A 26,334-nucleotide genomic window follows, 5' to 3' on the forward strand; every position below is an offset into this window, starting at 1 on the left:
ACGAAGAACATTTCAAGCACCCCAGAAGGCTCCCTGTTTTCCCTGCAGTCAGTAATGACTTCCCTGAAGGCCTTACAGCCAAAAGGGCGGCCACTGTTCTGATTCCTTGCAACATGGATTAGTTTTACCTATTTTTGATCTTCATATAAATGGAATTATATACTATGTATTACTTTATGTTTTGCTTCTTTCAGTCAACATTGTGTAACTTATCTATATTGTTGCCTGTACCAGTAATTCATTCTTTATCATTGCTGTGTAGTGTTCCATAAATAGTATGAATATACTACGGGGTTTTGGTTTTTGGGGGTTTTCTTTTTTTTTTTTTTTTTGGTTAAGGATATCTCAGAAACTATTGTTGATAAACGTTTAGGTTGTTTCCTGCTTTTGACGATTATAAATAAAGCTAAACATTTGTACATCTTTTTTTAAAAAAATAATCTTTTAATTAATTTATTTATTTATGGCTGCGTTGGGTCTTCGTTGCTGCGGGAGGGCTTTCTCTAGTTGCGCTGAGCGGAGGCTGCTCTTCATTGTGGTGCGCGGACTTCTCACTGCGGTGGCTTCTCTTGTTGCGGAACATGGGCTCTAGGCACACGGGCTCAGTAGTTGCAGCACGTGGGCTCAATAGTTGTGGCTTGCGGGCTCTAGAGCATAGGCTCAGTAGTTGTGGCGCATAGGCTTAGTTGCTCCGCAGCGTGTGGGATCTTCCCCGACCAGGGCTTGAACCCGTGTCCCCTGCACTGGCAGGTGGATTCTTAACCACTGCGCCACCAGGGAATTCCCTGTTTGTACATCTTTTGATGAACATAGGCACTCATTTCTCTTGGGTATATACCTAGGAATGGAATTTGGAGCAAGTGTATGTTTAGCTTTAATAGATATTGCCAACCTGTTTTCCAGAGTGGTTGTAACCAATTTACACTCCCATCAGCAAGTTAAGTTGTTCCACATCTTCTCCAAAACTTGGCATTGGCCAGCATTTGAAATTTTAGCCATTTCAGTGGGTGCGTGGTGATATCTCATGTGGTTTAATTTGCATTCCTCTGATGAGGTTTCCTTTCATATGTTTATTGGCCATTTGGATATCCTCTTTTATGAAGTGTGTCTGTTCGGTTCTTTTGCTCACTATTTAATTGAACTGTCTTATCTTTTTTTTATTTACTTGTAATTCTTTCTACATTCCTGAATTGAGTTCTTTGTTAGTTATATGTATTGTGACTATCTTCTCCCAATCTATAGCTCACCTTTTCATTTTTGTAATCCTGTCTTTTGAGGAACAGAAATTCTTCATTTTAATGAAGTTTATTTCATTAATCTTTTCTTTTATGGTTAGTGCTTTTTGTGTCTTAAGAGATCTTTTATATCCCAAGGTCATGAAGATATTTTCCTATGTTTTCTTCTAAACATATGATTGTCTTAACTATCACATTTAAGTCTTCGATCCATTACAAATTGATTTTTGTGTATAGTGTGAGGTGTGGGTCAAGACCTATTTTTTCCCATACGAGTATTCAGTTGACCCAGCACCGTTTATTGGAAATGCCATCCTTAACCCACTGTATTGCAGTGGAAATTTTGTTGTAAATCACTTGGCCATATAAGTCGGGGGGCTCTTGTTTCCGGACCGTCTTTTCTCTTTGTCTATTTTTACATCAATACCACACTCTCTTAATTATTGTACTTTTTAATAAGTCTTGCTATCCAATAGGAGAAATTCTACAGGTTTGTCATTCTTTAGTATTGCCTTAGCTATTTTAGGTCCATGGCATTTTCATCTAAATTTTAGAAACAACTTGTCATTTTCCATACATACATGCACACTCATGCTCACACACACACAGAAAAAAAGCTGCTGGCAAATTATTGAATTTGTATTAAATCTGTGGATGAATTTGGAGAGAACTGACATTTTAACAATATTGAGTCTTCCAATCCATGAACACTGTATATCCTCCATTCATTTAGATCTTCTTTAACTTCTCTCATTAATGTTTTATAGTTTTTAGTGACAGGTCTTGCACATCTTTCATTATATTTATCTCTATATATTTGGTATTTTGGGTGCTATTGTAAATGGTATGTATTTCATTTTATTTTATTTTCTACATTTTTGCCCTTAATATATAGGTATATAATTGGATTTTTATATATTGGCCTTGTATCCAGCAATCTTGTTAAGTTTACTTACATTTCTAATAGTTTTTAGATTCTGTTTTCTATGCACATAACCAAGTGAATAATAATGTTTTATTTTTATGTCTTATTATATTGGCTGGACATTCCCAGTACAATGTTAAATGTAAGTGATGATAGCGGGCATTCTTGTCTTATTCCTGACCTAAGGGGGAAATTTTTCAATATTTCACCATTGAGTATGATGTTAGCTGTCAGTTTTTGAGATATCCTTGATCAATGTAAGAAAATTCCTTTCTATTTCTAGTCTGCTAAGAGTTCTTACCATAAATAGGTATTGAATATTATTAGACGCTTTTTCTACATCAACTGAGACGATCGTGTATTTATTTTTTCTCCTTTAGTGTGTTATCTTGCTGATTTTCATCAATTGTTTGAATGTTAAGCCAATTTTACATTACTGGAACAAATCCCACTTGATTATGATATTATTCACTGTGTATGTCACTAGATTTAATTTGCTAGTATTTTGTGTCTGATTTTTGTGTCTTTTCATGAGAGGTATTGGCTCGTGATTTTTTTTTCTTGTAATGTCCTTGTCAAGTTTCTATAGGAAGATTGTGCTAGTTTTATAAAACAGGTAGGGAAGAATTTTTCTATTTTTCTGGAGGAGTTTGTGTATTTCTTAAGTCTGGGAAGATTTTAACCAGTGAAGCCTTCTGGGCCTGGAACTTTTTGTATGAAGAGGTTTTTAGTTTCTTTAATAAATACAGGACTATTCAGATTTCCTTTTGTCAATACTTGGTAAGTTTTAGTTTTTAGGGAATTTGTTCTTATAGAGTTAAATACCAAGACTTATTAGCCTCTGTACTAGCGTGTTAAGTACCACTAAACTACGATCTGGTACTTTCTGTACTTAATGCACTAGTAGAATTCATCATTCCAGATTTTCAGTGGTTTTGTGTGGCAAGATGTTTTATGAGCTATGTAAGTGTGTTTATATGAAGTACTTTAATCTTAGAGTTTATAAATATGTGAATTTATGTAAATTTCTTTGGCCTCCTCATTTTTAATTGAGAACAACCTTAAGTTGTAATTTTAGAAAGTAGCGAATATGTATGTGTCTTTCTCCCTTTTTCTGCTTTTTCTCATGATTCCCTCTTTTTTTCTTCTGAGTATCAAATATATTGTTGCATCTGTTTTTATTTTTATTTTTGGAGAATAGATGAATACTGAAATAAGAGTCTATGACAGAGGACCTCATGATGCATAATTTTTTTAATGTTTTTAGAATTGAGTTTCCTTTGATACTAAAGTTTCAACTCATTGAAGAGGCCAGCTGAGTCTACTATAAATAATTAAAACCATTTTTATTGCTATATTCTACTACTGGAATATTTAATCTCTTTTTAGGCTCTTACCATTCTTTAGTTTCTTCCGTGTCTCCTTCAGCGCTAAATTGAGAGTGATTTTGTCTTCCTTTTGGCTTTAGTAAAATCAGAAAGGCAATATGATGTAGTGGAAAGGGCATAGGATTTGGAATCAAGCCAATCTGGGTTCGAGTATTGGTCCTCCGTTTACTTAATTGTGTGACTTTAGGCAGATCATTGACTTCTATGAGCCTGAGTTTCCATATTTGTAAAACAGAGATAATAATAAAATCTCCCTCCCATTGCATAATAGGGTCATGAAATGGGACATTTGCTATCTGAATTGGTAGGTACACTGTGACAGTGATTGTTATCAAACAGATTGTTCTTTTAAATTGGTAAAGAAAGGAACGCAGCTCTTCCTTAACTGGCACAGCTATCTGAAGCCTCTGCTGACGCACAGTGGGCCTCCTCTCACGACAACCCTCCCTGCCTGCTGTGGACCCGTTGCGAGATGCCTAACCAGCCCCCAGGCTTATGAGGTAAGTTGGTTTTATCCAGAACCTAAGTTCTTCATTAAGTTAAATTTAAAACTATCTGTTCTGTGGATGGGTTACTGGTTTTTTGTTTTGTTTTGCTTTGCTTGCGTTTAAGGTATAAAATCCACAAGCAGGAATATAAACATATTTTGCTCAGCCAGAAAATGCACTGAAATCTATAAATATAATTCACCGCCTTTGAGCCGTCATTTGAAAAAAGATACAGAATAGCATCTCATCTTACTGTCAGTGATTTTAGTAAATAATTCTATTTCCATGCTGGTTTTCATTTATTTGCAGCATGTGGCCTGAGCTTAGTACTAACTGCGTATATTGTAATCTATAAATCAGGGTCGTCACAGTCATGTGGAGAGGATTACTAAAACATTTTTTGATGCCCCTAAAGTGCAACAGATGCTCTTTTATTTCGGGTATTAGGGAAAGTTTATCTACCTGTGTACCGTATTGCTGGGAGGCATGGATATATCTAGATATAATCTAGATTCCATATTTTTTCCTTAGCTGCCGACATAAGAGTAGTGATTCAGCAGGTATTGCCACAAAGAAAGAAATGACAGATGCTAACCAGTTTTTATTTTAAAATATGAACATTTAATTTTTCAAGTTCTTTTTTAAAAACCTTTACTTCTAACCCAACCCTTCAAAAATAATCTGGTGCATCAAATAAAGTACCCATGTTAACAAAACCCACCAATTTTGACTACTCTGATGCAACACCTTGAGTTGAGAGATGAGGCTGTGGTAAAGCAGTGTAGACATGCACCCTCCAGTTCCCTGTGACCGCCTCTGTGGTGTTTTCGAGCAGATCCCACAGAGAATGGATGGGGAAGAGGAGTCTTAGCAGGGGTGGCACCTGGGTCAGGGAGGAGCACCCTGCAGCGTTGTGTTATGTTGAGTCAGTGCACAGTTCCGACAGACTACTGGTGGGCTGGGGGGAACACCCCGTGTTGTCTTGTCCCTCCCTGCCACTTTGCCCAGGCTCCCATATCAAGCACGGCCCCCATTCCCTCTTTACCCTGTTAGCCCATGTGGCTCTGTGCTGAGGGATCAGCCAGCTTTGTCAGTTAAGTCATTGAGGTCTGGCTCTGGGATTCCAAAGACCCACTCGCCATCACCAAAAGCCAGAAGAGTTCCACAATGCCTGTGTGTCCTGTGGATAGCAAAATACGGCATTGTTCTATTCGTTTCCTTGGGCTGCCATAACAGAGTACCCCGAACTGAATGGCTTAACAACAGAAATTTACTGTTTCAAGTTCTGGAGGCTAGAAGTCTGAGGTCAAGGTGCCAGTAGGGTTGGGGCCTTCCGAGGGCTCTCTCCAGCTTCTCGTGGTTTGCTGGCCATCTTTGGCATTCTTTGGCTTGAAGATGCATCACACAGATCTCTGTCTTCATCTGTACCTGGCATTCTCCCTGTGTGCGCGTATGCGTCTGTGTCTCCAAATTTTCCCTTTTTATAAGGACACCCACCAGTCATACTTGCTCAGGGCCCATACCAAGGACCTAATCTTAATGTGATCACCTGCAAAGACTCTATTTCCAGATAAGGTCACATTCACAGGTACTGGGAGTTAGGATTTCACATCTCTTGGGGGGGGTGCGGGGGGGAGATACCATGTAACCCGTAACAACCATAAAACTTAATTTTTTAATTTTATTTTTTGCTATGTTAACTACTTATTAAATTATAAAAGTAGCATGCTTGCAGCCAGATATTCAAACAGTATGGAACGTACAAAGTGAAAAATAAAAGTCGCTCTCTTTCTCCCACCTCCATCCCCCAGAGGCAGTCTTTATTAAGGGTTTATTTTGGATACTCCCTGCTATAGTTTATCTACACAAACTTATATGTGTATATATAGCTCTCTTTATTGTTTTACACAAATGGGATCATAATAAGAGTATTGTCCTGCTACTTGCTTTTTTCACTTAATGATACAGCATGGATATGTTTCTAAGAGTCCATGAGATCCCTTACCTTCTCTCTATTGGTGGCTGCACAGTGTGGTTTTGCCAAGATTAATTTAATTAGTCTCCTGTGGCTAGACCTTTACATTGTTCCTCCTTTTGTGTTTTTGTTATTACAAACAATGTTTACAGTGAATATCCTTGTATATATAAATTTACCCAAGAATATAAAGTTATAAAGAATAGATTTTAAAGGTTAAGTTGCTGGGTCAAAAGTCATATGCATTTTAAAATTTGGTAGATATTGCCCCAAACCTGAAACTTAATAAAGTCATTAGAAGGTGCTGAAGAGCCCCTGCTGACGAGTGAAGGTGCCACAGAGCTTTGAGTATTGCTGAATTAAGCGATAGACACGCTTGTTAGACTTAACTGTTATAACTGGATTGGGCAGGAAGGGATTATGGCTGGTTGGTGGAATGGGTTTGTTTGGTTTTTAATTCACATGTCTTTGTCTTTGAGTATTTAGGCAAATTTCTAGCAACAGCAAATTTTTTTTAAGTTGAAAAATTTTTGTCCAATCGTGCCCTCAGTCTATTTGACCATCTTAGACAAATTTAAAGATTTTAAACACGCACAGGATAGGAGAGCTGAGTGTAGGATGTTTCTGTCAGCTCTACTTCCCTCAAGGAGTATTAGTCACAGACTTTTTTTTGCTAGATCAATATGAGTATTTAGAATAATTCTTACTCTATATTTTAAACAATGACTTTCTGATTTTTAAAAGTAATATGTACTCATTATAATAAAATTTCAGATAGTACAAAAACATAAGAAAATAAAAACCACTAGCAATTCTGTCATGCAGAGCTAACTATCATCATTTTGTTGAATACCTTCTAGACTTTCCTGTGCACATGTACACTTTTTATTTTGCCACTGTGGCACTATATATGCTAGACATTTTTCCCTTTTCTGGAACTTTATTTATATTCTTTTTGGCCCCAAAGTTTCCATTAGAACCAACGCCCGTTGAGCTGGGTGACAAGTGTGTAGTGAGGGTTCAGTATTTCTAGGTATTGTTGATACGGCAGTAAAAGCTTCATTTATATAAATCTGTTCAACAATCAATTGAACTTATATTTAGCGAATACTTTCTCTGTGCCCCTAAACTGTTAGGTGATTGAAGTACAGCGTACAAGGGACTTAGGGTCTAGTGCGGGGGGGGTGTGTGTGTGTGGCGCAGACCACTGCCTGAGCAGTTACGCAAAGGGGTAAGTGCCACTCTAAGGAGAAGACTAAGTACAGGACGCTAGGGGAGAACACAGGAGGACCCCTAAGCTAGCCTTGGATGATCAAGGAAGACTTCTGGGAGAAAGTGACTTTTCAGCCAAGACCTCAGTGATAAGTAGGTGCTAGTTACATGAAGGAGGGGAGAGGGGACAGGACGTAAGAGAAAGCACGAGAGATTTGGGGCAGCTGTCAGCACTTCAGTCTTCGGGCACACAGTGAGGCGGGTGAGGTCAGAGAAACAGAAGGTGGTGGGAGATGAAGCTGAGGGGCCCAAGTCGCACAGTGTCTTTTAAGCCAAGGTGAGGACTTTCGACTTTATCCTGAGGGCAGGGAGCGGCCCCTGAAGCTTTTTAAATAGGGCATCCTTGAAAATTCTGCTATTGGAAATGTTTCTTGAATTTCATAACAATTCGCAAAACTTATTTTATTTGAATTTAGAACCAGGAACAGTTGAAAGATGATGACTCCGATCTTATTCTCAATGATGGTGATATTAGTTTGACGTATGGAGATTCTACCGTGAACACTGAATCAGCATCGTCCGGTGCCCCTAGGAGATTTATGGGAAACAGTTCTGAAGATGCCCTGGATCGGGAACTTGCATTCGGGGACCATGAACTGGTCATTCGGGGAACACGCCTGGTTCTTCCTATGGATGACTCTGAACCCCCGTTAAATTTGTTAGATAATACAAGACACGGTCCAGCCTAAGCTTACTCATTACTCACTTAGTGATCTGTAAAATTTGCACATGTGATTGTGAAGAAATTCGTACTACCTAAAAAGTCCCAGTGCATGTCTCTGAATGTTTAAGCTGTATAAATGCTATTTATATGGCATCGAAAGACTATAAATACCCTGTACAAGGCAGATTGTGAACAAACTCTTACGTTTTATTGGCTGCACTATGTAGACCGGATCTGTTTTAGAAAGTTAATTTCAGTGATGTCGTGTGTCCCAGCTTTATGTCCCAGTTCAAGTATACAAGGTGACAGATTTACTCTTTCTTATATTTACTTGACACTTAACCAGAGTACCGAGTTCTCGTGATATGAATTAATTTTAAGGCAATGAATTTGTGGGAGGGGAGGGAGAGGAAGAGGGGGGAGTGCTAGCAGGAGAAGTTCCTTTGTCGGGAAACTTGTGTTGATTGCTGCTGCCTCTGTCGTGACCTTTTCCTTTCCTTTTTGTCCGGTGGCCTGTTGTGGTGCAAGAGGCCAGTGGCTCTGGATCTTGCCCCATTCAGATTGGGGAGTGAAGTGCGGGGGCCCTTTGCCCCCCTTGCCATGAAAAGAACAGATCTGTTGGCTACAGTACACTGCTACTCGGAAAAGAAGGCTGCACATGACTTCCAAGACTTTGTTTCTTTTCTTCCACTCCAAGACCTGGGAAGGAGTCGCGCCATCCAGCCCACTTAGCCAAAGTACAGTTGTATATAGTTCAGAGCACTTGATTTCGATTTGGAGGGGCTGGGGCAGGCGGAGAGGGGGCAGAGGCCAGGAAGGGGAGTAAGGAGCATGGTGGTTTCAGAGAGCTCTCCCCCCAAATATGTAAATAATATATACCAGATAAGTTTAAATAAGAAATTCAATTGCTGCTTACTTTTTGATTATGTACTTTATGTGTATAGCAAGCTTTGTGGTCAGAAGTTTTTATATGAATTTAAATCGCTGCTCTTTAGCAGCCAAACAGGAGCAAAATGTAAAACTTTTGAACTTACTTGTGTCTAATTGTCATTCATTAGTCTGTAGTTGATGTTAAAAGTTAATTTATGAATCCATGACCGTTCCACACTACACCACAGCCAGTCATGAGAGAAGTACAGCGCTGCGGAGAGCTTGCTGTGAGGGCGGTTGCTCCTTAGTGTGCACCAGGTGTAGTTGTCTTCATGCTCATGTGACATTTTAATATGAAATACCTAAGCTGCCATGTTTGTTTTGTTTTTTTACAGTTTTCAAGGAAGAGTACATAACATTGCCCATTTCGTATTCAGAGTATGCAAGTGGATCCTATTTTGTAAGCTGCAGATACCTAATGGTGCATTGAATCTTAGCGGGGGGATCCTTTCCGACACTGATTCTGACCCATCAAAGTTTCAGAAGAAAACTAGAAACTTCTGTGGGTTTTTTCCCCCTCAGGTCTGAGTAGCATTGCCTTAAATCGTACCCAATTCAAAAACGGATTTGTTTATGCGATGTTCAAATTGTCCAACACAAAATATCTTTGCAAACGAAATATGTACTTGTCTTCCCAAAGGTTTCCTTGCTGTGATGCAAACACTCCTTGCGATTTTGAGGGAATTCTACTGTTGGACCCTTGAGTGGCAGCTCTAACTGTTGGCATAGCCATTTGTTATGTAGTGGTAGTGACTTTCCTGCTATGCAGGAACCCCGTGAAGTGTGCATTTTCTACAATGTGTGCCTCTTCATGCAGTCAATAATTTCTTGTTAATGTGTGTTTGAGGGGCTTTGAACTTCAGCGTCATTTACCCACGAAGTCATTCACGTTGTAAAAGGTTATATAAGAAATTCACAACTACCTTTTTTATCCTGTCAAGTTACTGAGCTCACTTTATGAAAATTGCTGTAAATACTTAGCATGACAAATTCAGTAACTCGTCTGTTTCAGCATGCATAAGACCTTTTCTTAGGGAAACTGATAAAGTTTGAGTCAACTAAATCTGCCTTCGTACTTTATCAGAGGGGAACCAAGTCTGCTGCGCTTACATCAGCATCTGGAAGATTCTCCTCTCTAATCTGCGTGCGCATCTCCAAGCAAAGAAGAAAAAACAAACTCTGCTCATACATCTATTGGTTTGAGACACCTGAATGAACTTGGATGAGGTACAGTCTGAGTTCCCATCATGCACAAGTAGAACTGTTCTCGGACTTGTTTTTCTGTTCTTTGTGGACCCTACACGTTTGAATGACTTGAACGTTGCATCTTTTCAAGTTATTTTTTAAGGTTCCTTGACATTTTATCCTAGTTGTCCGTGTTTGGCAATGTGCTGTTAAAGTAATAGACTTTTAATCTTTTATGTATTTTTTGTTTTCCCTTGGAGTTCTTGGACAGATGTTATAGTGGTTTCTTTTAGGAAAATCTGTCATTAAAAAAATTATAGCCTTGCAAATAACCACTCACAGTGTTTGAGTCACAGTTTATTCTAGTGAGAAGTGAAGAGTGCTGACTTCATTTATTTTTCTACCTATATACCTACTGGGAAAGGGGGAAGACTGATGTTTTAAAAAGCAACAAACAGAAACCTAACGGAACGTAACTTACGGGGTGGCAAATTTCTGGTGCTTATGTGTGAGGCTGGATGTATTTGCTTATGGGACCATTTAAGAAATACGACTCAAAGCAGTCGAATCTGTTACATTGATTTGTAGCCTGTTAGCTCAGTGGTGGATAATGTCATGAAAATGTTAGTTCCATTATATGGGGGGAGTAAATTCTGTATCCAGTTAGGTAGAAAGGCAGTTGCAAGTTGGGTTGAGAGCACGATCACACAAATAGTCCTTTTTCCAAGTTAAAGACAGGTCTTTCTCTTTGTACATAAGAAGTTTTGTAGGTTGGGGTTTGGTGACAGCAGCTTTGATGCTCGTTTCTTGAACAAACGCATGTTTCCTAATTCACAAATAAAACCCTGCATTAGATTTGAGCAAGTCTATTTGTTTACCTGACTCAGTGCACAGGTGTAAGGAGATGAAAATGTAGATGTCTTGACTTAATCAGAAAGTCCTTGCCAGGAAGTACTGCACACAGATGATGCAGCATTGGGGTATGAGGCTTGAAATAAACTGGGAATGATAAAAATAGTGCTCATTTTTTTGAGCCCCCTTAGATCCAGGCAGTGTATATAGGAGGTGTTCTTTTCATCCACATTTTAATCTAATCTTAATCATGCTTTGTGTTATTCTCCTTTCACAGATAAGGGAACTCAGGTGGAGGGAAGTTGTCACAGTGCTAGTAAGTGACAGATCCAGGATTCAAATCCAAATTCTAGATTTGTTACCTGCTACTCTCCCAGCTCTAATAGCACGCGATGGGCTAGTCCATCTTGAGTATAACTAGAAGGATGATGAAAGGAGTTGCAGACGTCCATCCTGCTGCCCATCCACCACCTGCTTGCCATCAGGCCAGGGTAGGGCATGAAGTCTCAGCTCAGTCCTTCCGTCTGCTGCACTGTTGGCTGCCAGACACAAGTTCCCCTGGTTGGGAAGTTTCTCGAATTCTTAGTGAAGTGCCCTCCTGTATCTCTTTGAGCCCATGGGTGAGGCAACCTGGCTGGTGCCATGCCTTCACACTCTGCCTTCCAACATTTCCACCAAGGGGCCCACCTTTTATGGCAGACCGCGAGGTCCTGAACAATGACTCTGCACCCGCAGAGTTTGGTGTAGTAGAAAAAAACCAGGGTTTGGAGTTACACAGACCTGGGTTCAAATCTCGACTCTACTGCTGGCTTATTGTGTAACGTCGACCACTTACATGTTGCTGAGCCTTCAGCAATTTCTTAGTTGTAAAGTTAATTCATTCAAGAAATATTTGCGTACTTGCTTTGTGCCCCACGCGATGGCTATAGCAGCAAGTAACAGCAGTTCCTGCTCTCACAGAGCATACTCTACAGGGGATGCCAACAGCTGTCTCACGGCATTGTTGGGGATCATTCAGGCAAGAGAGACTGAGTGCCTTCGGGTAGGGGAATATCTACCTCAAATAACCAGCAAATAACGTCAAATACAATCATCACACGATGGAAAAATACAGGAGGCTCTGAGAGGGCCCTGTAATTCGGTGATGGGGGATAGGGAAGCTTTTCCTGACGACGGGATATTTAAGGTTAGACCACAGAGTAACCAGAGGGTCAAGCAGATGACAGGCAGCGGTGGCGGGGGGGATGAGGAACATTCCAGGCAGAGTGAACAGTGACAGCCTCCGCCTGTAACTGATCTTCGACACAACATTCATTCAATCAGATAGTTATGGAGTGACAAACATACCAGGTACTGCGCTATTTACATAGCGGGAGGAATAAAATGGATGCCGGCCACCCTCTTAGTACTCACACATCAGTGTGCAAGACAGGAAGTACCCAACAATCCTAACAAGGAGCACCTTGAACCCAAGCCTGCCCCTGCAACTTTGTCCCTCCAGCCCTCTCCCACCGCTCCTCTGAGGCAAGTCCACGGCCCTCTTCTGGGTCGCAGCCTTCAGACGTTGGAGAAGAAGAGCTGGTGTGTCTTCCTTGAGTCTTTCCGCCCCGTGCTGACAACCCCATCGCCTCCCTGTCTTTCAGACACGCGCCGGAAGTCCACTGTTCTGGACATCTTTATGAATGCACCTGAGAGCACATTGGCTGTTTGTTTCAGTGGCCTCGTCTCCCTCATCTTATGGCGTCACCAGAAAGCCTGAGCTGGCACCCTGCCATCACGGAGCTTCCAGTCGGGGAAGGCCAACCATAAATAGACAAATACGCACATCAAGTAATTAGAGACAGGGATGAGTACCAAACAGGAAACGGCATAGAGGGTACTGGGTGCGAGGCGGTGGTGGCCCGGTGGCTGTGGAAGGGCTCATCGAGGAGGCCTTGCTCAGGAGGTGACACTAAAACCAAGGCTTGAAGGAACTGCCCAGGCAGAGGACAGCGAGGAGTGGTGGGAAGGTCTGCTTTAGGGTAGACGCTCAATGAATGTTTGTCGAAAAGGAGCGAAACGTCCTCCTGCCCTTTACTGAGTTGGATTTAGAAGGCCAGCATGGTGGAGTGGGAAAGCCAGAGGCCGGAGGCCAGCCCTGCCTGCTGCTCGGCATGCTGAGGAGGCTGCTTGAGCCTCTCTGAGGCTGTTTCTTCCTTTATAAAATGATGACAGCTCACGGATCCCGCAAACATTTACTGAGCTGCTGTCATGTGCCAGCCCTGTGGTAGGTACTGGAGTATGATTCCAGCCGCAAGTAGTTGCCAGGCCTGTTTGGGGGACCAGGTGAAGTGATGTACCTTGAAACGTTTTGACCGGGGTTCAGAAGGCTCTTGACATTGAGCTTGAGTATTCTGTCAGGTTTTGCTGATGAGGTGCTATATGAATAAACTATGGAAAACTCTCTGAAGACCATGCTTCTGCTGTGGGTGACTTTCCTTCAGAATCTCCAGTTCAGCAAGTTGGAGGTTTCCCAAGCGGTTGCCATGGTGAAGGCTGAACTCTGAGAACCGGCTTAGCCGGGGCTGTCATTGCTGGAGCCTGAACTCCATGAGACCTGATAGTTTCTGGACAATTCTGTCTGCTGAGTGAAAGAGCCCCTCTCCTTTACCAGGCACCCGTACCGCCATTGCAGCCTGGGAGCCCTGCCCCCGGTGTCCTGCTCGTTTTAAACTTGCTGCTGTCCAGTGGGCGTGGGATCCCACTCGAGAGATGCAGCTTAGCTGTGCAAGTTCTTTCTTTTCGCCGTGATGGAAAAACGCATTGAAAGTTCTGTGAGCGCTTCTTGGAAACAAGGCTTAATTTCTCCAGATTTGTTGGAACTGAGGTTGTTCACTGTGTGTTTAAATACTAATCCTACCAAAATTGCTTGAGAAGTATTCAGTTCTTGGTTGCCTGGGGAGTCACAAGGCTTTATTGCATGATTTTTTTTCTTTTGTTCGCTTGAATTTCCTATACAGCTGTGTTCCCATGTGGACTAGGCAGAAAGCATGTGAGCTGTTTTTTCATCTGAAAAATCTGGAAGACTTCTGTCAGATAATGGAAGCTGACTGTTTTTCCAATCTGAGAGCTGGTTTAGTGTGAGAAAGCAAGATAATGGCGATAGGACCCCCTGATTGTGCTATAAAATTGTTTTTTTAACACTTTCTTGGGACCAACAATCAAAGCTCCCTTTTCTAAGGGGAACCAAGAAGCTGCTATTTAAACATTCCAGCCAACCAATATTTTACTTCCTAACTTCCAGTCAGCAAACACTGAGCACCTCACAGGGTCTGAGCCCTGGACCAGGCACTAGGAACACAGAGGTGACTTAAATCATGGTTTTGATATAAAGGCAGCTGCAGCCAATTAGGTAAAAGCATTGCAATCATGTAAAAAGCATTAGAAAGGGACCGCTATATGGGATTCAGGGCCCTTACCCATTACTGCTTATGGTGGGCAGAATAATGAACCCTAAAGATGTCCACACCCTAATGCCTGGAACCTGTGAATAGTGACATGGCAAAGAGACAGTTGTAGATGGAATTACGGTTGCTAGTCAGCTGACCTGGAGATGGGGAGAGTATCCTGGATTATCCAGGTGGGCCCAGTCCAATCACACGGGCCCACAACATTGGAGAACATTTCCTGGCTGTGTTCAGAAAAAGAGATGGCTAACAGAAGCAGGGGCAGACAGATGCTGCATTCCTGGCTTTGAAGAGAGGAAGGCGGTCTCTAGAAGCTGGAAAAGGCAAGGAAGCAAAGTCTTCCCCCAGAACCCCTGGAAGGAAAGCAGCCCGGCCGACACCTTGATTTTAGCCCAGTGAAGTTGTGTCGGACTTCTGACCTACAGAACCGTAAGAGGACAAGTGCAGGTTGTTTTAAGGCACTATGTTTGTGGTAATTTGCTATAGCAGCAGTAGGTAACTAACACATTGCCTTGGAGGGAGAGGGTATTTTGTCTCTTATTTAGTTTTGAATGTCTGCTCTGTGTCAGGCACTGGGCAGGGTGCTGCGGGTTCAGAACTGAACAAGATCCAGAGTCCACCGTCCAGTGAGGGAGACTAGCAAGTACGCAAGCAACATGGCACTGGGATGGAGGAAAGTCCGGATGATAAATGCCCAGCTGGGAGAGGGGTCAGGAGGCTGGGGAATGCCCTGCCATTTCTGTGGCTTTAGCCTAGCTTTAACGGACACTTCCATGTTACTCACTGGTGTAAGGGATTTTCCCAGCCCTCCACACCCACTATCTGACCAGGGAGTGGCAGTGTGTGGAAGACATGACCATATTTGGGTTCTAGAAGGATCACTCTCATTGTGGCTGCAGTGGGAAGGATGGCTTTTCCGGACAGAGGAGGAGCGAACACAGGGATGGTGGTTCAGGTGAAAGAGGGCGTGGCCTGGACTGTAGAAACGTCAGGAGGAATGGAGCAGAGGGAACAAACGCAGGAGACATGTCGTCAATAGACTCAACAGGACTTGGAGACTAAATGCGGTGAATGAGTGAGGGGTGAAGTGGGTTACGATGATTCCCAGCGATCTGGGTTGGGCAAATGGGTGTGTGGACTGATAGTACTGCAGTTTTAGAGAATCCCTTTTTTGACAAAGACGTTCAGAAATGTAGGCAGGAAAGGTGGAAATCTAAATTTGCCTCTGGAAGGTGAGGGGAGATGGAACCCAAGCAGGAAAAGAGGAGTGAGAGAAAGCAGCTCAGGGCTCCGAATGAGAAAGTTGGGAGGGCATGAGAGGATGCGAGCTTGGAAAACACCAGGACTTGCAGTCCATTCTCCCATTATGACCGAAGAACACCTGGAGCTTTCTGCTTGGGGTGGCGTCTGGGGAAAATAATTGCCTTAAGCAAAGTACAATAGATGGAGGAAAAAATAAATGATTTTCCCTCACAAAAAACAGAATGCTTCCGACGTTCTCCGGGAATGATGGGTGGTATTACTAGGAAACTTTAAAGAGTGTGTCACTCTGGATTTCGGTGTATCCTCCACTGGTCTGGCCAGGAGAATGAAATATATGTTGTGGGCACTCTAAAATACAGTTCTTAGCATTTTCTGGGAGGGTCAAGGGCCAAAGAATGAATCCTGGATCTGGAAAGGAAGCCTCGGCTAGTTGGCCAGACCATTTCTGGTTCTGGGGAGGTTTACGTGTGAGCAAGGAGACTGCTTCACTTTGTGCTTTTCCCCAGAGACTGTTGCAGGAGTTCTCTAGCAAATCCAGCGTAGCGTGCAAAGCCCTCTGGTATGCTGTCCTCAAGCACTGTGTGCCATTCGCTTGCTGAAACCGTCGGTGCCGGAGCTGCAGTCTTTGTGGACATTTGAGCCAAATAGCAACTGTGGGGACAGAGTTCATCAAAAAATGCAGAGAGATTCAAACTTTTTAAAAATTGATTTTTGCCCCAAGAGAAGGAAACCAGCAATTGACAGTATAACTGACAAAAGAGAGCATAGAGGCCTATATTAAGATGAAGGAAACATCTGGTTTTTGTTTTCTTAACTTTTATTAATTCATCTGAGGTGTGAGTCATCAGCTCACCCAGCCAATGTTTCCAAAACGAAGTCTTCGTTGCCTCCGGAGTTGTTGGGAAAAGTCAGTTCAGAACTACCTTGAGAGAAAGATGATCCACAGAGAGCTGTCATTAAAAAAAAAAAAAAAGTAACGTTGATCCCGATAGGTAGTTCCTAAAATTGCTTTTATGTTAACTCACGATTACATTCCTTCCTCAGCAGGATTTTATTCCCCCATCCAGAGATTGTAGGACTGATGTGCTGATCTAAAAATGTATATTAAACTCAGAACCTCACAAAGTATGCCCTTAACCTATACAGAAAACTTCATTGGCTTACCTCAGTCTTTCCCTGTAGACGGCGGGGTTAGATGTGTAGCCCCTGGAGACACTAGGAAGAAAAAGTGTCCTCTCCCTCTCCCCAAGGTTTTCTTCAGCTGACACCAATCCCACCCCAAAAGGGTGCTCAGATGGAGACACCAATGAGAGGAGAAGATTACTTACTGGGGTGAGACCCTACCACCATCTGGGTTAGTGATGCTGCATTCTCACCCACTCCTCTTGATGACTAACATTACGTTTTCAAGACAGCTGGTCAGAGTTCACAGTTGGCCTAGAGTTACCGTCCAGGACAAATTTGGCTGGTCTGGGTAATAATGTAGCCAGCAACTTTGCTCTCATTACAGTATACTCTATCCAGCTGAACTCTACTCTTTTTGACCCAATGGTAGGGATGTCAGTAGGGGGATTCAAACCTCTACCTTTCATAGGAGACCAATGACTTGATTCTACTAACCATTCATTCATTCAACAAACTTTATCTGAGTGCCTACGCAAGGTATTGGGAATTCAGAGGTGAATAAGACATGGTTCCTGCCCTCAGGGAGCTCACAGTCTAGTAGTAGAGACAGACTTGTAATTAGATGAATTACTATTCTGTGATTCCTGAGGAAGTTCATGTTGAATTGAGCCTTAAATGATAAGTTAGATATATAAGCCTGGAGCACAGGAGAAAAATCTGGACTTTGGGAGCAGATGAGATCCCCAAGAGAAAGTATATAATAGGAAGAGTCCTAGAAAAAAATACAAAACAACAACAAACAAGCAAGCAAAACCAGTGATGTTTAAAGAGACTAGAGAGGTTGGTAGAAAACGAAAGCAGTGTTACAGATATTAAAGGAGAAAGAGTTTTCATTAGGAAAGGATGGCCAATAGTGTCAAATTCTGTAAAGAGATCAAGTCATACAAAGACGGGAGAGCATCCATTGGGTCCAGGAATATGGAGACCAGTGGTAACAGTAAGGGAATGACAAAGCAGGTTTAGGGGAGACCTTTTGACTGCTTGCATATGGGAGGTGAGGAAGAGTGGGAGGTTAGGGATGACTGTCAGGTTTCTGGACTGAGTGACTGGTGAGTGGTGGTTCCATTCACCAAGATGTGGAACCCAGGAGGAGCAGAGCAGGGAGACAGGGAAAGGGAAGGAATTCAGGTTTGGACACACTGAGCATGATGTACCTATGGGATACCCAAGTGGAGATGTCCAGTGGGCCTCTGGCTTTATGGGTCTAGAGCTCGAATTTCCTAGTTTGTAAATAAAATAGACTAACATGGCCAATTTTTTTTCTGTAGAAAACTCCATGCCATCTTTTCATTTTGCCCTTAACCAGGACCCATCGCTTAGATATTTTCTAATTTTCGGTATTTCTCTGTGATTTCTCAACTGATTTTATCTGAACCAGGAGCATGTGTACATGCAGTTTCTGTACCACACATCTGAAGCCACTTCTGAGGAGAAACAGAAGAATTTACAGGTTAATAAAAAGTAACTGGAACAGCTCTTCTGTCTGTATTGAGCCTGTTGCCCATCTCCTTTCCATAACACTGATTTATTCTAGAATCTCCTCTTGTTATTGTTTACCTAAGGAAGAAGTGGAAGTAGCTTCGATGCTACCTCAATTATAACAGCATCTGATGTCAGTGTTTATAGACAATGATCTGATTCGATATGAAATAAAGGGCAAAGCAGCCTCAAATATTTAAATGATATGACTGAATTTGAACAGCAGTGTCTACCCTGGTCACTCAGGACAGGAATTGTAGCACCCAACCCTATGCCATACACACAGGGGGTCCTCAAGTCCTTTTGTGTGAAGGAGGGTCTGTGTCTAGGCATGTCTCTCTCCTTCTACAGATAATCTTATGTTCTTGCCAGTTTCTGGTCATGTAGTTTCCTACTCAAAGATAGTCTTTATGTTGTGTCCCTTGTAGTAAATGAAAACCCCAATCTTTGTAAAGAAAATTGTGTCAGTGGCTGGCCCTTTTCTCGATTCTCCATCAGACTGAATTTACTTATTTATTTATGTATTTAATTTTAAGATTTTTTTTGATGTGGACCATCTTTAAAGTCTTTATTGAATTTGTTACAATACTGCTTCTGTTTTATGTTTTGGTTTTTTGGCCACGAAGTATGTGGGGTCTTAGCTCCCCGACCAGGGATCGAACCCGCACCCCCTGCGTTGGAAGGCGAAGTCTTAACCACTGGACGGCCAGGGAAGTCCCCTGAATTTAGATATGATACTGGCAAGAGCAACAAGGTAAATGATCAATTTGTGATGTGTCTGGTCCAAGGGAGATTATTTTGACAGTCTGTTCTAACCATACAAGCAATGTTTCTAATAATAATAAAAAGTTTTATTAGATGTTGTCACAGATGTAAATGTTTCATAAAGTTATCACTCCAGTTGTAAATCATATACTTGAATTCATACTCAAGTCACCTCATTAAATACCAAGAAAAACTATGTCTTTCATATATCCTGGTCTCAAGTCACTTTAAAAAAGGAGTAAAACCAAAACACCAAACTCAAGCCCCAGCCATTTCTGGCTGAACTTGAAGAGACTGAGAGGAATATGAAAATTTTTTTATCTCTTTCTTTAATCTTCCTTTTGAGATCATATCCTCCAGATTTGTCATTATCTTCCTAGGTCCATTAGATTCTTCAAAAAATAATAGAACTGGAGAAATGATCCAGACTCTAACCAAAAAAATCTGATTTATTGAGGAACAATTTATATACGATAAAATTTATCCTTTTAAGTGTGCAGTTCTGTGAGTTTTGAAAAACACATACGATCATGTAACTATCACCACAATCAAGATACAGAACATTTTAATCACTCCAAAAAATCCTCCTGTGTCCCTTTTTTTTTTTTTTTTTTTGCAGTACGCGAGCCTCTCACCATTGTGGCCTCTCCCGTTGCGGAGCACAGGATCCGGACGCGCAGGCTCAGCGGCCATGGCTCACAGGCCTAGCCACTCCGCGGCATGTGGGATCTTCCCGGACCAGGGCTCGAACCCGTGTCCCCGTCATCGGCAGGTGGACTCTCAACCACTGCGCCACCAGGGAAGCCCTATGTGTCCCTTTGTAGGTAGTCCCTTCCCCACCTCAGGCTCCTGGCAACCACAAACCTGTTTCCTGTTTATATAGTTTTGCCTTTTCCAGAAGGTCATATAAACAGAATCACATAGCAACGCAGCCTTTTGCAGACAGACTCTTCGCTTTTAAAATTAACATTGTTTTTCAGGTAACAAAGATTAATACATGTTCATCGTAGAAAAATGAAAATATTTAAGAAACAAGAAGATATAAAAATGCTTCCCAAAGAGAACTATTGTTAATGTTTGTATGTGTTTCCTTCCAGTCTTTTTTCTGTATGTGCATTATGAACTCCCACATACAGAAACAAACAAGTACAAGATTGGAATCCTACTGTATACAGGATTTGGGATTTTTATTTTGGATGTTTAAAATAAATATGTTTAAAATAAATATATCCTAGGCATATATCCAAAAAAAATGAAAACTGTAATTCGAAAAGGTATACACACCCCAATGTTCATAGCAGCACTATTCAAAGTAGCCAAGACATGGAAGCAACCTAAATGTCCATCAACAGATAAATGGATAAAGAAGATGTGGTATACAATGTTCATTGCAGCACTATTTACAATAGCCAGGACATGGAAGCGACCTAAGTGTCCATCCACAGATGAATGGATAAAGAAGATGTGGCACATATATACAATGGAATATGACTCAGCCATAAAAAGAAATGAAATTGAGTTATTGGTAGTGAGGTGGATGGGCCTAGAGTCTGTCATACAGAGTGAAGTAAGTCAGAAAGGGAAATACAAATACCGTATGCTACACATACATATATAATCTAAAAAAAAAAAAGGTTCTGAAGAACCTAGGGGCAGGACAGGAATAAAGACACAGACCTACTAGAGAATGGACTTGAGGACACGGGGAGGGGGAAGGGTAAGCTGGAATGAAGTGAGAGAGTGGCATGGACATATATACACTACCAAACGTAAAATAGACAGCTAGTGGGAAGCAGCCGCATAGCACAGGGAGATCAGCTCGGTGCTTTGTGACCACCTAGAGGGGTGGGATAGGGAGGGTGGGAGGGAGGGAGATGCAAGAGGGAAGAGATATGGGAACATATGTATATGTATAACTGATTCACTTTGTTATAAAGCAGCAACTAACACACCATTGTAAAGCAATTATACTCCAATAAAGATGTTAAAAAAAGATGTGGTATGTATGTATGTGTATATATATATACACATACACACAGACACACTGGAATATTACTCAGCCGTAAAAAAAGAATGAAATAATGCCATTTGCAGCAACATGGATGGACCTAGAGATTATCATCCTAAGTGAAGTAAATCAGAGAAGGACAAATATCATATGATATCAGTTATATGTAGAATTTTTAAAAGTGATACAAATAAACTTATTTACAAAACAGAAATAGACTCACAGACATAGAAAACAAACTTATGGTTACCAAAGGGGAAAGGGGGTGGGGGAGGGATAAACTAAGAATTGGGGATTAACAGATACACACCACTCTATATAAAACAGATAAACAGGGTCCTACTGTATAGCACAGGGAACTATATTCAATATCCTGTAATAACCTATAATGGAAAGGAATCCGAAAAAGAATATATATGTATAACTGAATCACTTTGCTGTATACCTAAAACATCGTATATCAACTATACTTCAATTAAAACAGTATTGTGAGCATTTTCTTAAGGATTAACTCTTTCTTGAGGGTTGGAGGCAAGAGCCCAATCAGCAGGCTCAGGAATGGACAAGAAATAGCAGCAGAATCACCATGACCCAGAGGAAGAAGATCCAGAGCTGCCTTTGCAGGCCCTGTGCCCTCTGTATTTGGTTTCCTGGCTGCTGAGTTCCATTTGTTTTCATCAAAGCCTATTTTTTGTTGTTGTCGCTGGCTTGTTCTCAGACTAAAACAAACATACTCCCAGGATGAGTTCAGTGCCCGTTCCTCTGGGGCCCAACAGCAGAGAACTTTCCACACCATATGACAATTGCTCATTTATTTTGTCCATCTCCCCCAGTAGATGGTGCACCCCTCGGGCCCAGGCACCGTTGTCTTATTCGTCTCATTTTCCCCATACCTGTGGCATATTACTCAGCCTAGAGGAGACACTAGGAATGCCATGAATGAACAAATGCACGAACCAAGATGAAACATTCTCTTCATAGGACTGGTTGCTGCCACTCATTTTTTCTTTTTCCCTCTCTTCTGCTTTACACTCAGAAGAGGAAGGGGAAAAAATACCTTTGGGGGCATTATTTTTGGTGGCCATCACAGAAGGTGTGGCTTTTGCTTTCAGTTGCCTTGGTATTTCTGATTCACAGCTACACAGTCTGGCAAGATAGCCAACTGACGCCTTTTCACATTGCCAGGGCGTGCCTCGTGCGTTGTCCTGTGGAACCAGGCCAAAGTGGCATTGTCAAGGAGATGTAAACTGCAGAAAATGGACCTGGCCGGGAGGAAGAAAGAGGCAGTCTGCTCAGAGTGGCGGTTGACGGGCACCCAGACCTGTGAGTGATTAGCTCATGCTTTTCGACGGTCAGGTCAGTCCTCGTCCCGGCTGCCCTTCTGGGGATAGGGAGAAAATGGATAGGGTCTGTGTTAAAGAGCTAGGGTAAGGTGAGAAGAGTGAGGGTGAGGGGATACAGAAGGCAGAGTTAAGACCATTCTCGTTTCCCTCTTTGATCCTAATCATTTGATACTTTTCACATGGAATAGTAATAATAACAGTTGCCGCTTATTGAGTACCTCGTATGGGCCAGGGGCAGGGTTAAGCCCTTCCCACGCATTGCTTTGCTGAATCTTCACAAGCATCCTCTGGTGTAAGCACTATTATTGTGTCTCTTTTACAGGTAAGCAAGAAATTGAGGCTAGGAGAGGTTCAGTGAATGTCCGAGGTCACAGGGCTGCTTAGTTCCAGTGCCTGGGGGACAGTGACCACTCTATCCGTGGTGGCTGTTACGGATATTATCCCTACTCTTAATCGGAAGAGATGGCTGGTGCCATGGGCTCAGAGGTCCAAAGGAGGCTCTGAGATGCCGACTCTCGTGGGCCTTCCGGAGCTCACCAGCTCAACGGGCATGAGGCCCCCGACTCCCCTTTCTGCCTCTTTGAGATTCAGGAAGGTGGCTCCTTGGGTGGTGGGAAAAGTGATGCCGTGCTTGTGTTTGGCTCCTTGTTGGTTCCCACAAATGCCCTTCACATTTTCCATTTTCTGAGTGCTTTTGTGAAACAGCTATGATGTGGTTGACAGTATTTGTAGCCGGAGCCAAGTCAAGACTTCCTCTAGAGGAAAGCTGGAAGCTTTTAAAGGTCTCGTCAGTGCTCACGTAGCCCACAGGCCTCTTCTCGGTGGCGCCCGAGGCTGAGCACAGTGCGCTCATTGATGCCCGCGCTGCTTCTCCGGCCGGAAAACCAGCACCGTATCAGCCTGGCTGGGCCTCACCAGGGCCTTCCTGTCTCCAGGGAGGCCTGTGCTGGAGCCTCCAATCCACCCGTGATGCTCTTCGTGGTTTAGGGACTGCTCAAGATAATTTCCTTTTCCGTCTTTTCTGCAGTTTTTTTTTTTTTAACCAGGACCCAGGAGAATCTTTGAAACTTAAAATCACCCACGTGCCAGGAATCCCCACAGCCTCCTTGGGAGGGGTAGATGAGCACCATATGCTGTTTATAGAAAAATAAATGGCTTCCCCCCATGAAGCACATGGGCCTGAATCACTGGCTAACCCCTCTTTTACCTTAGCAGCTGGAACAAGGCCCCTCTGGATGAGGATGCAGATGCAGAGAGCAATTTGCCTTGAAAAAGCCCCAAACAGTTTGTGTGAGAGCCACGTCTCCTAGAGAGGCAGGTGGTAGGCAGGCCAGTAGCCCCCGTGGGGGGCCAGCCGAGGGAGGCAAGAGAAGAAGGCAAACAGGTAGCGCCCTACAATGACCTACCGCCTCCCCAAGCAGACTTTCAGAGGGGTCCCCCGCATCCTCATGACCCCTCGCAACATCGGGAGCCCCAGGGCTGGTAGGGGAGGGGAGAAGGGAATCTCTTTTCTTGGACTTCAAACACCGTAAGGCGTGGCTTAGGCAGTAGCTGTTCATTCATTCATTCATCTGTCGAGTGATTACTGAGCAGCTACCAACCGTTTGTCCCCAGTGATGACCCAACCAGGACACTGGGCCAAAACTAAACGTCTGGAAGTGAGACAGGCTGAAACTCGACAGCCCGGGCAGCTAGTTAGCGACTAGCTAACTAGCTAGTTAGTTAGTTAATGTCAGCTGCTACATTTCAGTTGAGTTCCATTCATTCAGCAAAAAATTCCTGAGCCTCTACCGCATTCCAGACACTGTGCTAGGCACTTGGGTTATCTGAAGGGAGAACCCCGGCTCCAAGCAAAGGGCATTTCAGATAACAGTAGCTAACATTTACTGAGTGCTTACTATGTGCCAAGAGCTATGCTGAGTGCTCCCCATTCCTTATCTCTTCAAATCCTCATTCCACAGATGACAGGGAAGTCTACACAGATGCGGAAAACTGAGGCTCAGATTCCACCGACTTGCTCCAGGTCACCTAGCCAGAAAGTGGCAGAGGTAAGCTTGAAACATCCAAGTGAGGCCAGATGCCTGAGGCTGTGTTCCTTGTGCGTGGCTGCCTGCTTCCGGGGGCAGTCCGCTGCAGCCCTCAGTCCAAATCGGGCCCACCGCCTGCCTGTTTTTATATTGCCTGAGAGCTAAGAATGGCTTTTACATTTTTAAATGGTTGAGAAAAATCAAAAGCAGACTATTTCATGACATGGGAAAATTATACGAGGTTCAAATCTCGGTGTCCATCTGTACAGTTTTATTGAGACACCGCCACACACATTCATTTATCTATGGTCTAAGACTTTTCCACTCCCAACGGCAGAGTTCAGGAGTTATGACGGAGGCCTTAACAAAGTCAAAAACGCCATCTGGCTCTTTACAGGAAGAGTTTGCCAATCCCCTGGCCTTATAGGTCACTGGCAGAAAAGGAAGCAGCTCTTAGCCCTTGTCTGAACTCAGGTGGCTTCCAGAGCCCTGGCCTCCCACCCCAGCCTCCTAGCAGCTCAGGGAGCCTCAAGCGAGCGTGTCCACCGTGGCCGCATTTGATTTATTTTCAGCACTTCCTTCAAAGTCTGTGAGGCCTGAAATGTTTAGGGTAGTAATAGAATTTTCCTCAAATGTTTAGATGAAAATGGAGACGGCAGATCTGGGGTTCTTGGTGAGCAAAGCCCTGAGAGCAGTCCTGCTGGTCTTTGCTGAGAGGCGCCAAATTATCTCAGGCTCCCCTGGGAACGGCCTGCAGGGCCTTATATGGGCATAATCTCCGGGCTTGTCTCCCTCTGCAGTATGGTCAGACCCACTTTTAAGGTGATGTGTGAACATTTCTGGTTTTCCCAGTTGCTTAAGCTGTGGGGAATTTAACTTCTGCTGCCCTTGCAGGAAACATGAATGCTGTCAACTTCTGCACACATCTTATTTGTCCAGGAAAGATGACAACTGCCTTCTTTCTGGCTTTCATCTCCCTTCTCATTTGTCTGTAGACAGAGGGAAGCATTTTTGCAAGCCGTGTAATGGGGGAAATGCCGCTTCGTTATCCTAGCTGTTTCCTGGGATTAGTGTGTTTGAAGAGATGTCGATAAGAAACATTTACGGCACGCCTCTAGGCGATGGTGACGTGTGGGACATTCGAGGTGTATTATGTTACTCAGACCTCACGGCATTCATTCATTCAACAGGTATTTATTAAATGCCAACTAAATGCCAAGTCCTGTTCTAGGCCAGGGCTACAACACTGAATAACATTGCCCCTCGTGGAGCTAACCCTTTAGTGGGAGAGGCAGACAATAAACAAAGAAAGAAATATCACAAATCGTTACAGATTGTGATGAGTGACATAAAGCCAAAGAATGGTGAGCCAAGACAGACTAATGGGGAGACCTACCCGAGACTGTGGGTCCAGGGAAAGCCTCTCAGAAGAGGAGACATTGAGCGTGAGACCCGAAGGATAAGAAGGAGATGTCTGGGAGACTCTCAGTAATTGGACTGGAAGAGTTGGGTTAAAGTTCATGAAGGAACTATGCCAATGACTCAGTTGACTGGAGCTTCACACTGAGGAACCCAGGACTACAGATTGTTGTGTTCTAGAGACCTTAACCTGGAGCCGTAACTTAAGCAAGCCCTGGAAAATATAGCTGTGGTTCAAAGGAGAACACCTGGGCAATATGGAGCTCTTTCCCACGAACCCAGCACTGTCTAGGCTCTGGAGATCCAGAGATGTATCAGACAGCAAGGAGCTCTTGATCTGGTGGAAGAAATCAGTCATTTAATCGAACAAATGACTCAACAGTGTGGTAAATACCATGGGAGAAATATGTACAAAAGAGCCCTAAGTAGCACAGAAGACGGGGTGCCGAACATATTTGGGAGGGTCAGGGAACAGACAAAGGAGG

The 26,334-nt window shown here is 42.9% G+C and overlaps 1 protein-coding gene across 1 annotated transcript in view; it reads left to right on the plus strand.

The window, feature by feature from the left end:
- Positions 1-10,378, plus strand: part of SLC9A6 (solute carrier family 9 member A6) — a gene marked incomplete at its 5' end in the record, with an annotated part of 52,371 nt that extends 41,993 nt beyond the window's left edge. Inside the window, 2 exons of the mRNA XM_082680814.1 lie at positions 3,943-4,048; positions 7,700-10,378. Of these exons, the coding sequence (XP_082536940.1) occupies positions 3,943-4,048; positions 7,700-7,972 (379 nt within the window). The 3' untranslated portion in view covers positions 7,973-10,378. The remainder of the gene's footprint in view (positions 1-3,942; positions 4,049-7,699) is intronic.
- Positions 10,379-26,334: the final 15,956 nt, after the last annotated feature.

Source organism: Grampus griseus (genome assembly GCF_964374135.1).
Source record: "Grampus griseus genome assembly, chromosome: X".
Taxonomy (NCBI): domain Eukaryota; kingdom Metazoa; phylum Chordata; class Mammalia; order Artiodactyla; family Delphinidae; genus Grampus; species Grampus griseus.